This window comes from Narcine bancroftii, chromosome 1, assembly GCF_036971445.1.
Source record: "Narcine bancroftii isolate sNarBan1 chromosome 1, sNarBan1.hap1, whole genome shotgun sequence".
Lineage (NCBI taxonomy): Eukaryota > Metazoa > Chordata > Chondrichthyes > Torpediniformes > Narcinidae > Narcine > Narcine bancroftii.
Window position 1 is genome coordinate 338,449,898 of NC_091469.1, and position 17,711 is coordinate 338,467,608.

General features: G+C 41.1%; 1 protein-coding gene across 8 annotated transcripts in view; it reads left to right on the forward strand.

Annotated features, from left to right (window-relative positions):
- Positions 1-17,711, forward strand: part of fhod3b (formin homology 2 domain containing 3b) — a 669,782-nt gene that overhangs the window by 563,883 nt on the left and 88,188 nt on the right. For 7 of the 8 annotated variants that reach the window (XM_069909515.1, XM_069909544.1, XM_069909524.1 and 4 more), the window contains 3 exons: positions 456-590; positions 4,135-4,185; positions 6,990-7,198. In XM_069909515.1, the coding sequence (XP_069765616.1) occupies positions 456-590; positions 4,135-4,185; positions 6,990-7,198 (395 nt within the window). The remainder of the gene's footprint in view (positions 1-455; positions 591-4,134; positions 4,186-6,989; positions 7,199-17,711) is intronic. The other variant, XM_069909535.1, reaches the window with a different exon arrangement.

A 17,711-nucleotide genomic window follows, 5' to 3' on the forward strand; every position in this document is an offset into this window, starting at 1 on the left:
ATCGTGCATGGTTTGTGAGATAAAGTAATCCAGAAGTGGTCATTTAATATAAACTGGTTATTGCTGCATTGAAAGCAAGCAACACTTTGTGCATGAAATGACTAGAGTTGTTTCTGGTTCTGATGGTAATAATTACAGAACAAGCATTCATGGAGATTAGGAGAGAAAGCCACCTCATATTGAATTGTTTTGAATTATCGAGATACAGAGAAAAATGTCATTTTTGGCGACTAAAAGACAGCTCACAAAATGTCACCACACTCCGGTACCATATTGGAGTTACTAAATAAAAAAATGTTGACAAAACCCACAAGAAACAAGGTTATTCACGACAATGGTAAAGGGGTTTTTCTTTCCAGGGGCACTGGAACTTGGTAATTTTAGGGACTGATAACCTCAAAAGCTAAAGTGGTTGAGACTTCTTGTAGACATGCATATATTTGGTTGGTCCACAGGCCAGCGCTGGGAGGTCTTTTGTCCTCATCGTACCGACAACACCAGGAATCATTGACAGTGGAGCGAGAGAAACGACGCCAGGAGAGAGAAGAAAGATTGCAGCGGATAGAGCGAGAAGAGCGGAGCCGGTTCAAGTAAGAATCCCATCATAAGAACCAATAAAAAGAAATCAGTAAGGTAGACAAAGGGTCGTGAACACTGTCTCAAAGTTCCAATAGTTGCAAATTTATGGTTGGTTTGAATTAAGTTGGCATCATGGCACCATTCTTCTAGATTTGAAATCATATTCTTCTTCAGGGCTTTTGTTGACTTTGCTCCAAGTGGTAAGTTTCTGGGTGCAACTAGGTTTTGAACTGAGATAAATTGATAGGATGTATGGGAAGGTTGGCTGGAATTCTATGTTAAGAATGCACTTAACACAGATGAAAAGCAAATTTCACTGGACTGGGAAAGCTATAAAAAGCAACAAAGACACAAGGAAAATATTAAGAGCTACAAAAAGAGAAAATGGAAAATAGCTTGCAAGTCCATTGTTAGAACTTTTTGTAAATATTTGAAGGTGAAGAGGGTAGTGAGGGGAAATATGGGTCCATTTTGAAATCAACAATATCAGCTTAGTTAAATGAATTCATTGCATATATATTTTCTTAGAGTTTAGAATATTATATAATCAATGGTATAATTAAAACCATCAAAGGAAAATCCATTAGATTTAATGTGTTAACAAAAGGGAATGAAAACAATAACAAGACTGTGATGGGTTTCTTGAACCAGTAAATGTTCACACAAAAAATATTAAAAGTAGTACGTAAAAATCGTGTTGATATTTCAGCAATAATTTTTCAAGACATGATTGAGATGGAAATTTTCAAAACTGTCTCCTTCATTCAAGAAGGGTAGGAGAGTAAATGTAATCAAAAATTATGAGACTAGAAGACAAAGAGATAATACAATCAGAATAATTAAAATAAAGTTTCAACAGGCTGAAGAGGTAAAAGATCATTTCTAAAACAAGTGGGAGATCCTCAACAAGGTGACTGTAAATCCTTTGACAAAAGCTTTCATGACAGGGAATTTTGTCCTTGCATCTTGCCCATGTACTAGCTAGGATTCCTGCTCATCAGTCTGTCCCAAATTTTTCATTTCTATAAAAGGGGCAGGTGCTTGGACCACTTACAGCCCTGCCTGGACATTCTCTTTGGAAGATTGACATGAGAAAATTTGCAACAGTGCAGTGGAAGTGTTGCAGGTTTGATTGAAGGAAATGATTCTCACTTCCATAAAGAGTTGACAGTGCCTTTTTTGTTAATTCCCAAAGTAATCAATTCTCATTCGAAGCAGTAATTAAGGTCTTGCACTTTTATGCAAGAACAGTCTAATGGTTGAAACACCCAATTTCTCCAAGAAATAAATGTGTTTCTAAACCTTCCTTCCCTCCCCTGACGAGATTGTGTGATTTCTCTACTCAACGTACTGTGGAATATCAAGGGCAAATTTTATACCTTCTTAAAAATCTACTGCAATGATCAACCAGCCTGAACTGTAACTACTTTCCATTCCCCTGTCCCACTAAACTCTGACTCCATGCAGAGCAATATCCTTAGACTTGATAGTTCCAACCTTCATTGCATTGTGAATTTGCAGTAAATAATTGACCCATTTCTAACCCTCTGGAATTTGCTGCAGGAATTGTCAAATCAGTTTGAAAGCCTGTGGACATTTTGAAACTAGTGGAATCTGGGTGCTTGGGTAATAACAATGTCTGGAGGTTTCTTCTACTTGCTAGAATGCCATAAGAAACTAGTCATTCTGAACTTCAATCTGCTCTTCAAGCTCATCAAAAGGTGCAAGCCCATATATTGTTGACTCCTTACGTTATTGGAACATGGCTGAAACTTTGGTGCATTAAATCCTCCAGATGAAGTCTATGGATCTAATGAGTTTATTTTTAATGCAACTATTTTGGGGAAAAAGACCAAATGTATTCTTTAAAGCTCCTCAGAGCCTGCATGGACAAGCCAGCAACATGAGCATGAGATTCCACAACATGGACCACAGCTGAGCAGTATGGAGTCATTGAGCCACACAGGGGCCCTGTGAGTTTTGGCTGCTTCCTATCAGTTGCACTTGGTTTTGAGTAAGACCGAAGTTAAAATTTCTAAATTTTTTTCTGACCATTAATGAGCCTGCCTGTGGATTTAAAAAAAAGGATGCAACAAATAAAACAGCATGAGCAAATATGTTATTGAGGTTTGAGCATTCATTTAGTATAATACCAATTTTTCAGTTACCCTGAATCTTCATGCCCCTCCCCCTCCATCCAACCCACTTCAGGTTCAAATGATCCCATCCGTCCTTCATCTCTCCCTTTACAGCTTCCGTTATATCATCAAATGTCACCTTCTTTAATATGATATTCTAGCATTGGTTGCATTTGTCTCTAATTTCATCCCCCTCCAACCATCTCCTAACCCATTTTATTTCTTGCCTCTATTCCCAAAATTACTGCCTCTTCCTCCCCAACTGCCTATCATTCTTCACTCCTCCCCTGTTCATCAATCTCCCACTGGCCCCTGATTCAACCTCTCCCTCCACTTCCTCATTATACTGGCTATTTCCCCTCTGCAGGCTCAGTCGTGATGAAGAGTTCTGACCCAAAATATTGATGATTCTTTTTCACCCACTAATGCTGCACAACCCACAAAGTTCCTAATGCAGATCATTTATTAATGCAGATCATTTATTCATCCTTCATGTGCTCTTGAACTGCGAGTTCAGACTGTTTATTCCTTGCAGTCCATGACCAGGGAAACTTCCATTCATCTGTATGATGCTTCCCACTTTCCACATAGATTTCACTGAAAGCGATATCCTAATTGGCAAATTCATTTGATATTTATGATATGCTCTCCTTGTTTCTATTCTTCAGCTCAAAGATTTACTCTTGTTTTGCATGCTCACCAATATGCTGGGGCCAAGCCTGTTTGGCTGTCCTCCCCAATTAAATCATCCAAAATGCTGGTCTTCCAATCTGGCCAGAGTTGTACTGTGCCATAAATAAGTGTGTTTCCCCAGCCATGCAAATCTGTATATTTGCACACACACACACACACTATTCTGATCCTCTGCTTCAAGAATAGTTCATTCTATCATGCGGTGCTGATCAACAGATGAAATTTGTGGAATGCTTTATAAAGCCTCAGTGGAGTTGGGCTAAAAAAAAACCTCACATTAATATTTTTTTCTCTATTTCACGTCCATTTTCTGCCTTGTTAATCCACGTTAAGCGTTTTACTCGAGAAACGTTTGTGAATTCAACAAATATAAGATTTAGCCGATTCCTTGCTTCAATTTGGATACAGTTGTGTTGGGGGGTATAAATGGTTTCTGCAAACATCATCAATTGTCTAGAATTCGGTAGGTAAATGTAATCATCTCCACAGAAGTCAATTTAAAAAAAAACTTATTTTTCATTCAATTAACATAAAGGAAGTGGATTTGAAAATGCTTATTTTGCTGTTAAGTAGGTGCATAAAGGTCCCATCATCTTTTTAGACTCTCTGCCTGATATTTGCTTCTACTTAAATTGAAAACAAGGCAGTAGTACCTCAGTATTTGCTAATCTCGTCTTCCCATCTCTATGATCTTTCACTTTTCCTCATCTGTTCTGTCTTTTAGTCGTGGGTACATAGAAAAGAGAGAAGAGCAGAGGCTGGCAAGAGAAGAAAGGTTTGCTTATTCTGTAGATGTGCACACTAATACTTTAAATTAAGTTGTGTTTTGTTTTACTGAATTTTATCAATGGAAGATATTCAGCAAATTCTGAATGTGAAGCTCTTACAGGTCAAGTCTTGTTTGAGAACTGGCCTCTTGGGTTGCCTTCAGATAGCCTGAAACATTAAGGATACTCAATTTAGGATGATCACCTTTTTGGAATTCAAGTATTAGCAAATATATACATGTATGTATATTTTCACTTCACAAAAAGTCACTGTGAGAGCTGCTTAAATTTGTCGTCCAAAGTAATGGGCTGATTCTCACCACAATTCTGTTAAAATGCTGTCACTTTTCCAGGATCAGGTTAATGGTAATTGCCAGTTGGCCTATTTCTTTTCATTTATATTGATATTTCTTTTTGCAACAGCAGGATTAGGCAGAACAGTGTAAAATGACCATAAACTACAAATCCGTAAATACAAGTTTTTAAAAAATAACTAGTACAAAGAGAAGTAAAAGGAAGGTAGTGTCCAAAGGTTCATTGCCAATTCAGAAATCTCTATTTCTGGAGTTGTGTAAATTCCTTTCAGAAATAAATGCAAAGAACAGCTGCAGGAATCTAAGAGAATTATCTGCAAACTTTGACGCTCTCAGAATAGAAATTGTCCTCTTCTACCTCAAACCAATAACCTCTTTAATCCCCCACCAAACAATCCCAATGGCCTCTCATTCACACCACGCACACTTTCCCCACTGCCCCATTCATCTGTCCAATTTAGTCATGTCAACGCGTCCTTTTCAAACTCGGGGTAAATCTTTTTGTTGTCTCTTCAAATATTCTCTCCCTTGAGGTTAGAAATATTGACAGAGCTAAAACAACATGTTATGTAGTTTTAGATACTTAGGAGAAATGCCACTAATGTTTCAAACTCTGCTCCCTATGCCACAGAGCCTTTACAACATTTCCTTTTGCATTATCTTGCATAACTGAAAGCCTGAATTAAGTCAATTCAACTGCTGAATGTGTTAATGTGCTCTGATCTACTTAGAACTTTGAGTCAGTATACTGCCCATTATTTGCTATCGCCAGTGGCATGAGTTTAATTTTTGAATGAAATTGGTGCTTTGACGTTGATTGAGTCAAAATCAAATCAAACATAGCAAGCAACCTGAGAATCAGCCTGCTGAAATCAATTTCCAGTCTTCATCCTGAGCACCAACACCACAGATGTAATATTCAGCTGTAAATGCAGAATCAAACGATTTATTTTTCCCTAAACTGATGAGTCCACCACATTTCTGTTTTAGTGGCCATAATTCCAGAACCTTTTTAAATTATATTTTAAAGTCGGGCAAAGATAATCTTGAAATAATATGCTATCCTAGGTAAAAATGTACTGAAATTTAAGGATTTGGTTTGCTCACCAACTTCACAATTGATGGCTTGAAAATTAGACTACTTTGCTTTGGCTCCAGTAATAAGCACTCTGGCACAGACAAAAAAGCTCCCTCTTCTTGTCCTTGCATAGGTATTTACTGGGCCTTGTTGACATTTCTGTTTCCCACTCAACTATCATCTTGCAAAATTAGTGTTGTGCAATTTAACATGTTGATAAGCTGAATTTAGTTTTTGGCACAAGTTCACAACATGTCTAATTCTGTTCTTCCCCTAATATTTTGGGTGATGTTATGTGATGAAGAATTTTATCTCCCATGACCATCCAAACACTGGAATTTTGCAACTGCCTAGGCAGCAATTCATTTTTACCCCATCCTATCTCCACTAAATTTAAACTTTTGACATTTTTACACAAAAACTTAGGAATTATTCGGGAAAAAAAAGATTATATTTACCTCCCGTGTATTCTGACACAGTCATTTACACAGGGGAACTTTTAGGACACTTTTACACAGTCTTCCTGCATTGCGGAGTTTGTCGGAGGAGGAACGTTGTATTCACTAGGCCCGCTTCTTACGGAGTGGCTGCAGTCAATTTACACTGCAGCCACTCAGTAAAAATGTGTAGGAGTATGAGTGGAAAAATTACAGGATTGAATTTGCATTAAAAAATTCTGTTCCAACACCGGAGCAGAAATTTAAACTACCACCGGAACAGAAATTTTCTGCTCTTCAATAGCTGTGTAAAACTGCCTTTTGTTCAGTGCAAAATGCTATCTAGGTGGACCTTTACTTTCTTTGACATCCACTCGCTGGTTAACCTTTTACCATCCTGTTTTCAAAAATGTTAAATATTCATCCCATACAAATAGTTTTTGGTGAAAAGAATCTCGATTGAAAGAAATTAAATAATGTTAACTGGAAGCAGTGAGAACTGTTTTTCCTTTCGTGCCAGTGTATTTAAATGTTAAGTGTATGATTGGTAGCACACAGCAATAAACAGTTCAGAAGCACTGTCCATACAAATGCAAAACAGATGTACTTTCTCTTCCTCAGCAGCTTTTGATGACTAAACCCAACGTGACGTAAAATTCCACACTGTTGGAATAGATACAGGTTCAGGCAAGAGGAACAACATTTAGAAGGTGGTGAAAGCTCCTGTGTCACTTTGCATCAAGGATCTGTAAGGAATGGAAAATACCCCATTGATAAATATCTCACGGAGACCATTAATGTGTCTTAAACTTTCTTGCAGTCTGTCTGCAGGTAAAACTTAAGCGGCAGCCAGTTTATATTTCATTTAGATTCAAGCCGTTTATTTTGGCAGTGCTGCTAGCTTAGGATGCAAGGATGAAAGACTCTGCAGTATAATGCATGCAATATGCTACATGTTGAAGCTTTTGTGGACTTCTTTTCAGATACAAGTACTTGGAAAAATTAGCAGCTGAAGAATATGAGAAGGAGGCCAGGAATCGGGTGCCCCGGGCACGAAGTGACCTTTCCCTCAGCCTGAATTCATCTGCAACTCAATCATCTCCCATCCCAAGTTGTGGGACTCCCCCTCCAGAGTCTTGGCAAGAGCAGAAATCTCCGTCCACCCAGAGCGAATTGCCTCAGCCTCTTGAATGTGAGTATGAAGATGAAAGTGGTAGCGTTGGTTTCTGTGGGCATGTGTGAATCTATTTGCTGGAATTTGTCAGTCACCCAGATAAAGGCAATTGTGAATGTGGAAGTTATACAGTCATGCGAATACTACATCAGGCAGAGGTGCACAGTACGCAAGTAATATATTTACTGATTGAATTCTGAGCTCTAATTTCCACATTGTGAAGGGTTTGGGGTACTGCCAATTTTTTTCTCCAGTATTTTAACAGGTTCATTCACTGCTTATTGTAAACCAGTAGACTACTGCAGTAAACATGCAAATAAAATTTTGAGAAAGCTTCCAAAGAAGTCCTTAATCTGTAGAGAGTTATGCAATATGTAAAACTTTGTCCATTTAAAAATTCCAGACTGGAATCACAGCTCTATCATATTCTCACACTGTTGTTTTTATGCTGAATCACATTTACCTCTTGAAATGAATATATGGGGTGGGCACAGTGAGTGTAATTGGTGCTGTTGCAACTAGGCACTGGGACCTAAATTCAATCCTGACTTTGCAAATCTGCATATTCACTCCATGACTGTGAGTTTTTGTCTCATTCTTCTGGTGCTCTAGTTTCCTCCCATATTCTAAAGATGTGTGAGAGAGGATAAGTTGCAAAGGTATAAATAAGTGAGGAGAAGGGAAATGGGGCTAATGGGATTGTTCCCCAGGAGCCAGCATGGATCCAATGGGCTGATTGACCTTGCAACATTGCAATTGTAATATTAACCAATGCAATGTGTTTACATTAACTCAACAGAGTTTGTTACTGGTTATTATATTGTGAAGAGCCTCACAGTTCAATCTGACATTCAGTTTCCATTGTGTACTCTCCAGGGTTTCTGCAGTGATTACAATACATTTTTTATTCTGATAGAACCTTGTATTATTTTGTCTTGCTCTAAATCAGACCAATAGTTCAACGATATTGCATCCAGCACAATATATGTACAATTGCATTACATGAATCAATGCATCTATCAAGTCATCTGTTTAGGTAGACTATTTAAAGTTATTTAAATGGAACAACATTCTTTTTTTTTAACCCCCTTTGCTTTTTGAGATTCCCCTTTACAGCAGTATTGACATCAAATGCCAGTTGGATAGATGCTCAGCATTTGATGGAAGGGTGAATTTGATTAAGAAATAAAATCCTAATGATCTTATTTATCCAAGTACTTTCAAAGTAGAGTGAACTCTATTTAAAGTGATGGTTCTCTGGTTGTATATTTTTTACCAGAGTCAGAAAATCACAGGTTCAAGATTTAGACCAGGATTTTGAGAATGTACAGTGACTGCTAAGGGAATTCTGTAACAACACTGTGCCCTTCTAACAAAATCAACATTATAAATAAAGACTGGTGATCTCTGACACTACTAAAAAAATGGGGAATCGTAAGTCACTTTTACACAGCCACTTCAAAGCGGGAATATTGCACTTTTATTGTGCCACACCTTCTTTGTAAAAGTACAAGCTCGAAGGGGGGGGGGGGGGGGGAGGTTCATTGTAGCTGGCAGTGGAGATCTTCACAGTGCCAAATCAAGGCCGAGCTGGGACCAGGACATGAATGGATGTGCCTGTTATACGTCACACTTGACGCCATCAGTCCCGCCTCTTTTGCTCCTGGAATGCCGGCTTGCTGTGTAAAATGGCACACTGGCCCAGTATTATGCCAGTGTTGTTGGGTTCAGTGTAAACAAGCAAAGCTGACTTAATGACGGGTCTTCTTTACTGCACTATTGCAGGATCACTGTGTAAAAAGGGCTTTAGATTTTTTTTTTCTCTCCATCAACTTTATTGAACCAGTTTGTTTATAGTTTCTGGCAGCTGATCATACACAACTTGGTTACTCCTATACATCAAATGCACTTGGAACATATTGATGTCACAGAAGATGTCAAGTGAATGTAGCTTCTTTCTTTCAATATAATACAATGCTTCCCTTAACTATATTCTTTTCGACTTTGGAATCAGTGGAACATAGGTTCTGCTGTAGGTTTGTAGTAGAGTCAGAATAATCTATTAAACATAACAGGCCAATAATAATACTTGAAACATTGTGCCCAACAAAATCAATATACCAGATACCACAAAACTTGCAAATGTGTTCGAGATAGCCATAATTTCCACAAATTAAGCTCCTCACTTGCACTTCTAGAGCACATCAAACCACTGTAACAGAGAAACAATAGATAATTTATTTGCAGGGTTATGACAGATGGTCCCCTTGCCGTAGTCCTTCAACAATTGCAATGACTTTGAAAATAAAAAAAAAGCAATCAATAAATAATACTGGTGATTGTGTCATTTCCAAAAATGTAAATAGAACTATTTCATAGGCTGTGTATTTAAATTTAAATTTGGAGATACAGCATGGTAACAGATCATTTCGGCCCATGAATCCGTGCCGCCCAATTTACACTGAATTAACCTACATGCCTGGTTCGTTTTGAAGGGTGGGAAGAAACAGGATCCCCTGGGGGAAGCCCACACTGACACAGGGAGAATGTTCAAACTCCTTATAGACAGCATGGTCCTGATCGCTGGCAAGGTAAAGGCATTGCGCTAACCGCTACATCAACTGTGCCACCATTGTTAGCAATTTGTTTACAGAAAATACATATTTAGCAGATTAATATACTGAAGAGTTAAATAAACTGCAAACTAAAAGAGTATTTCACTATTCAACAATTCCATAAAATGCCAGATGGTTGTAGCTGTTGGAAGCTGGAGGAGTTTCCTTGGAAAATATACTGGATTCCTCTTCAGAGGCTTCATCAATGACTTGGTATTTTACCAAAAAAATGTAGCTGATTGCTGAGTTCTGAATATTTAGTTATTCCTTAGAAAACAAACTAGTATCTGCTCGCCTGCAACAGGTCCTAGATGATATCCAGACATACATTAGTGTATGGTCAGTTATGATTTGTGCCATATAAGAACCTGGTAATGAATTTGATGTTCAGTGATGACAATGTTGACAACAATTAGTCTCCTTTGTTCTCAACAGTTCTTGGCAGAGTATACACAAAATATCTATGCCTTTTAAGTGAGAGAGAAAGTTAATGGGAACAGTTTGCCCAAAGTGAGGGAGAGTTAGTATCAGCCAAAGAAAGTGCTGTTCTTCTTAGACAATGGAAAAAAATGAACATAGAACATTACAGCACAGTAGAGGCCCTTCAGCCCTCGATATTGTGCAACCCATAAAATGTACTAAACCCTCCCTACCCTGTAACCCTTTATTTTTCTTTCATCCATGTGACTGTCTAAGAATCTCTTAAATGCCCCCAATGCTTCAGCCTCCACCACCATCCCCGGCAAGACATTCCAGACACTCACAACATACTATGTAAATAAAAAAAACCACCCTAATGTCTTCCCTAAACTACCCTCCCTTCACTTTGTTTGCTGATCCTGCCCTGGGAAACAGGTGCTGGCTGCCGACCCTATCTATACCTCTTATAATCTTGTAGACTTCTATCAAGTCTCCTCTCATCCTTCTACTCTCCAAAGAGAGAAGTCCCAACTCTGCTAACCTTGCCTCATGACTTGTTTCCCAAACCAGGCAACATCCTGGGAAATCTCCTCTGCATTCTCTCCATAGTTTCCACGTCTTTCCTATAATGAGGTGACCAGAACTGAACACGATCCTCTAAGTGAGGATTTACCAAAGATTTGTAGAGTTGTAGCATGGCCTCTCTACTCCTGAATTCCCCTTTAATGAATCCCAGCATCCCATAGGCCTTCTTAACTATCTTATCACCCTGTGTGGTGACCTTGAGGGATGTATGGATTTGAACCCCCAAGGTCCTTCTGTTCATCCACACTCTTGAGTAACCGACCATTAACTCTGTACTCAGCCTTCTAGTGAAATAAATGTGTTATTTTGTAACCCAAAATTGAAAGATATTTTAGGTCCAACCCCTGACTGTGGTTGGGTGGTGGTGAAGGTTCAAATGTTGAAAACCATGTCATGGGTAGTTCTGCCCTTGGATTTGTACTATTCATTAGTGGGTTAAGCTTGTTCAAGTGCAGTTTACCCCTTCTGCACAACAAAACTGTTAGTCTTCCATCCCATCAGGATAGAGTTCAAATTGGTAACTGATTGGAATTAATCTTTGAATTCTATTCACTACTGAACTCCAGTCAGGAGTTGGCTCTATATTAAGTTGTTAGGCCATACAAAATGTCACATTGATGTTGGATTTGATCAACACTACTCTGAATACTTTCTCATCCCAAAAATTTCCAACAATCACAATAGTCTTGTTTTATTTAGATGCTCATGTAGAGGAAATTAAGACAATAAAAATCAAGGAAAAGCCATTTAAGTTCAAGTTCATGGTCATTTGATTATAAATGAAACATTGCATCTCCGAACCATAGTACATACAGTACATCCTACATACAAGGGGCATGTATACACAGCAATCCAAAATAAATGTATATAAAATTAATTTGTGAGTTTCTACAATTTTTCAACAGTCTCATTGCCTGTGGGAAGAAGCTGTTTCCCAAACTGGCAGTCCTGATTTTTATTCTCCTGTATCTCTTCCTTGAAGATACTGTGGGTTGGATAGGAAAGGCCCATAATATTTCTCTGCACCCTATTCAGGCACTGCTCCCTGTAGATGAGAAAAGCCACTTTTAGGTGGTCCAAGGAAGATTATGCACCACGGAATGGACAGCTTTCTGGCACTTAAACGTGCCAGCTGATTGCTAGCCGTCTAGCAGCGAAAGCCGGCTACTCTGGACAGTGGCCTAGTCCCACCCACACTGCCTCGAGGTTATTTACAGCACGTCAAGGCATGCCTGACAAACAACCCAGACATGACTTGATTCCCATTGCCGGTATCTCCAACCCCACTCTTGCTCAACTCCCGCCGCTCTCTCCCTATCGCTTGCCCAACTCCCACTGCCGCGCTCCCCCCCGCTCGCCCGCTGTCGCTCTCTTACCCCCCGCTTGCCTGATTCCCGCTGCCGCTCTCTCCCCCCCTCCCCACCCGCTCGCCTGATTCCTGTTGCTGGTCTCTCCCCCTCGTTCACCCAACTAGCCATTCGAACCAGGAGTTGATGGCTGACGACATCACCGCAACGTCATCAGCCCATCCCCTGGCAGCCCGGCCGCTTTCATCTGCAACAGACGTTACTCAAAGCAGGATATTATACCTCCTGGAGAAGGGTTAGGTAAGTAGACCTCCTGGCCAGCTTTTCCAGTTTCAGATGACCACCCAACAGCTGCACAGGTGTATAATGTGCGGCTTTACAGTTGGGTATTGTGGCCATCTGAAAGCGGCTAAAGATAGAGGGAAGGGAGACCACAGTGATCTTCTCAGCTGTATTAATTACCCTTTGTACTGATCTCTGATCTGATGGTTTACACCTACCACACCATGCTATGATGCAGCCAGCCAGCATGCTCTCTATTGTGCTCCTGTAGAATGTTGTTAGTGTGGTGGGATGATTCATCAATGATAAAAAAAGACTGATATTATAAGGTGGTAGGGGAGTGTGGACCTGGTACATTGTTGGCAACAACAGTGGCTGTGGTAAGCTGCAGGCTATGGTACCCCCAAGTTTGAAGTGGGGGGGATTGTCTGTTGAAAGTCAATGGTGGTAGGGGAGGCCCCGGATAGAGAAAGGTCTGGATCGAGCGTTTCGCAGGGAAAGCAACATAGGCATACTGGGGTTTGTATGGAGAAGGTGGACCATCTCGATCAGCGGGTCAGTCTTAGCTTGCCTGACGTGCTTCCATAGCAGGATTGGTCCGGGGAGGTGAACCAGATGGGCAGCGTAGTCCCTGATGCAGACTTCCTAGGGAAAGCAAACATCGTTTTGTGTCGAACGTTATCGGTGACCGTACGTAAAAGTGTCGGAATGAAGTGAAGTGCGACTGGGAGGATTTCCTGCCATTGGGAGACAGGGAGACCCCATTACCTCAGTGACAAGAGGATAGTCTTCCATATTGAGGCATTTTGCCTTTCTATTTGCCCGTTGGCCCGAGGATTGTAGCTGGTAGTCCTGCTTGTATTACAAGCGACACCCCGGGCCAGTATGTACTGCCACAACTCATGACTCATGAATGAGGCACCATGGTCACTGTGGATGAAGCTAGGGTACTGAAAGAAAGTGAAGATATTCCAGAGGGCCTTGATAACTGTGGCTGTGGTCATGTCTGGGCATGGTATGGCAAAGGGGAAACGGGCATATTCATCGATGATGGTAGGGAAGGAGACATTCCAGTTGGAGGAGGGGAGGGGTCCCTTGAAATCAATGCTGAGGCACTTGAAGGGGCAGGTAGCCTTGATCAGATGTGTTTTGTCCAGCCAGTACAACTAGGGTTTGCATTTGGTACAGACCTGACGGTTCTTAGTCATAATCTGGACTTCCTCAATGGGGTATAGTAAATTCCAAGATTTGATAAAATGGAAAAAAAAAGAGTAACTCCAGGGTGGCAAAATTATTGTGGAGAGTCAGTAATCTGTCCAATTGAACACTAGCATAACTACCTCTGGAAAGAGCATCCAGGGGTTCGTTAATTTTTACTGGTTCGTAGAGAATGTCATAATTGTAAGTGGACAGTTCAATTCTCCACCTGAGGATCTTATCATTCTTGATTTTGTTCCTTTGGTTGTCATTAAACATGAATGTGACTCCTCACTGATCTGTGAGGAGGGTGAACCGTTTCCCAGCGAGATAGTGCCTCCAGTGGTGTACAGCCTCCACGATGGCCTGGGCCGCCTCCTCGATGGAGGAGTGGTGAATTTCAGGGCCTTGGAAGGTTCATAAGAAAAAGGTGACAAATCTGCCCACTTGGTTAAGTGTGGCAACCAAGGCAAAGTCAGACGCATCACTCTCCACTTGAAAAAGTGTGGATTTGTCAATCGCATGCATGGTCACCTTCATGTTGTCATCTTTGATGCTGTTGAAGGCTGCTTGGGATTTTGCTGACAGGGGAAACATGGTAATTTTGACTAAAGGGCTAATCTTGTCAGCGTAGTTGGAGACCCATTGAGCATAGTATGAGAAAATCTGAGAACTTTGAGGGCATGTGGGTGGGGAAGCTCCATCAGCGGATGCATGCAGTTTGGGTCAGGGCCAATGACGCTCTTCTCGACCATGCAGCCAAGCATGGCTAGCCGTGCTGTCCGGAACACATTTATCCTCATTATAAGTGAGGTTCATGCATTTTGCTGCCCAGAGGAACATGCGGAGGTTTGCATCATGATCCTGCAGGTCGTAGCCGCATATAATAACATTATCTAGATATGAGAATGTGGCCTATAGATCATAGCGGTCTACCATGTAGACCATCTCCCACTGGAAAACGGAGACCTCATTTGTGACGCCGAAAGGGACCCAGAAGAAGTGGTAGAGGTGGCCATTCTCCTCAAACGCCATACACTGGCTGTCCTCTGGGTGGATTGGGAGCTGGTGATATGCCGACTTCAGGTCAATAGTGGAGAACATCTGGTTGACCATATCGGAAGGGAGTAAGTGTCAAGCTGCATATACTGGCTGATGGTCTGGATGTAGTCTATGACCATCCTATTCATATCCCCACTCTTCACCATGAACACCTGGGCCCTCCAAGGGCTATTACTGCCCTCGATGATGCCCTTGCCCAATAAGCGCTGAACCTCCATCTTAATAAATGCCCTGCCCGCTGCACAGTACCGTCTACTCCAGATTGCTACCGGCTTGAAATTGAGGGTAAGGTTGGTGAACAGTGGAGGAGGGTTGACCTTGAGGGTTGAGAGACCTTGTGTCACCAGCAGGGTGCCGTCTGTGAACTGTTCATTGCAGATGGTGAAGGGGGGGGCAGGACTCATTGAATCACAGAGTGACTTTCTGAGGTTGGCACTGGAAATCCAGCCCCAGTAGCAAGGGAGCAGAGAGATGTGGCATAACAAGAAGTCTGAAATGTTTGTATGCTACACCTCCAATAGTGAGGGTCACTAAGCAGGATCGCAGGGCATCTCCCACGTACAATTTGATTGCGAGTGTTATCCTGTGTTTGGTGGGTCATACTTTAAGGGACAGTCATTTAGCAGTATCAGGGTGGATAAAGCTGCCTGTACTCCCTCTTTCAAATAAACAATTGATATTCGCACCCATTTACCTGGACTTCCATTGTGGTCCTAGCAAGTTCATGCGTGGCCCCCTGGAGACCAGTATGGATATCTTGTCCGAGTCTGATGGGTGCTTCCTGCGATACTGGGCCTTGAGGGTCTCCATAGCTGGTACGAGCTGGCGTCACTGATCAACAGGAACACTTGAGGCCCGACATGCAAGAAAAGTAGTCTCAGTCATTTGGCGTTTGCGGTGATGGCATCTGTGGCTGCTGCCCAGAAATTTTCAAAACAGCGTAACCACAGTTTGAATATGTTTGGGGTGTCTGGAGACCAGGGGTTGATGTTAAGCTTCTCAGGTTTCAGGTACTGTTCCATGATTTATTTTTTGAAATTTTAGTTAATAGAATTGATGAACCATCAATAATCACAAAAGCTGATGTGAAGCCATCGGGCTTTTATTAACTAAAGGCAGGAACTACCTACAAACTCATCAACTGATGGAAGCAAAGAGAAAGGGGAAAGTTGAAGGGGCAATCAGTTTTGGGAGGCGTGTCCAGCCGGCAGTAGTCAATCATGGCACAACAGTGGTCAACCACATCGTGGGCAGTAGCCTTGCCCTCTTCAATCTCCATAGGGAAGCTACAATCTAGAAAACACTGTTTTAAAAGGAGGTGGAGGGGGGTACTCTCATGACATTCACAATTCACCAATTGAATAGAGAAGAAATGGAGAAGTGTATGGATCACGTACTGGTAAATGGTGTAGATGAGTATCTGATCATCAGGCAGTGAATGATGCCACATTTCCAAGATAAATAACTAATATTGGCTACTTTACTTTGGCCATCTCAGCATTCTCAGATTTTTCTGCCCTTCTCTGCTATCAGTCCTAACTGCCCATACTCTATCCACCATGCACTAAAGTACCAGAGGAACTCATCCACTCATCAGTATCCATTGGAAAGGATAGATGTCGACTACCTATTACTTTCCACGGATGCTGATGACCTGCTGAGTTTTTCAGCATCTACAGAGTTCTTGATTAACCTCCATGCATCCACCCCAGTCTGTGATACATGTCAGACTGCCCTTCTTCCCCCAGCAGCAGAAACGGCTGGACGAGCTCAGCCAGGTCAGGCAAGATCTCTCTGATCTGACGAGGGATCTCTGACCACAAGAGTCATCTCAGTTCTCTCTTCCCGCACATGCTGTGTTTCTCCAGCATTTTCTGCTGTCGCTTCAGATTTCTGCAATTTAAATGATCATTTCTGCCCTTCCTTCTCCTCATTCCAGTAATCAGCAAGATCTGCTCTCGTTTGAGATGGTGGAACAGGCAGACTTACAATGTCAATACAAGGAGTAATCCGTCTTCAGACTCTTAAAATGTCCAAGGTATTTGAGGAAATATGAAATAACTTGATGAAATACAAAGCCACCTCCCTCTTTCAGAAAATTTCCTTCAAGTTAATCGCTTTACCTTTTTTTTTCTGCCCTGGTTTCAGAAAGATTGCTGACTCTGTTCCAATGTGTCCACATTTATTTTGAAGAACGGTCATCTACAGCAGAGCCAAACTGAAGCCAAAGCCTCTGGGAAAAAATAAATAAGCCATCTCTCCTAAAAACATCAATAATATTTGAAATCTGAGATGCAAATGCTGTTTATCCAAAAATTATAATTATACAAACTTGATTATTGAGGGTGAGAGGTATTTTTTTACTTTTAGATAGGTAAGTTTTTAAAAATGTCTGTGCAAAGTACAGCTCATTTTGGGTGAGGTTAGGAAGTGAGGTAAAATGCTCCCCGAATTGTGTGGAAGCACTGTAAGAAATAGCTGTAGTCACTGGTTTGTTAGTTTGGACCAGGGTCTAAATCTGGTTCAGACAGCTCCATATGAAAGAGTTGGATCGCCTCAGTTTGGCTCTGCTGTAGATGACCGTTCTTCAAAATAAATGTGGACACATTGGAACAGAGTCAGTAATCTTTCTGAAACCAGGGCAGAAAAAAAAAGGTAAACTTGAAGGAAATTTTCTGAAAGAGGGAGGTGGCTTTGTATTTCATCATGTACTGTGTGCGATCCAAGGTTAAAGTGGGCTGTCATTGGTTTGTCGCATAGATAATTTCCTCGTCCTGAGTGCAGGATATTACTGTTCTCAAAGGCAACCACAAAATGGTTTATCAAATAATTTAGATAACCATGGGATAAAAATGTAGTCCTTGTCAATGTAGTCTTAGATTGGGTTAAGATTATCAGGTCCAGGAAAATGACTCAGGGATACTACTCCTGTTGGCTATGATCTTATGTGCAGATGAAGACAAGATCACTTTCAGCTCTGAAGTCCAGATCTAACTTTCACTGCCTGGTCAGACACACTGAAAGATATTAAAAACCATACCCTTACACGAGATTCTGGATTGC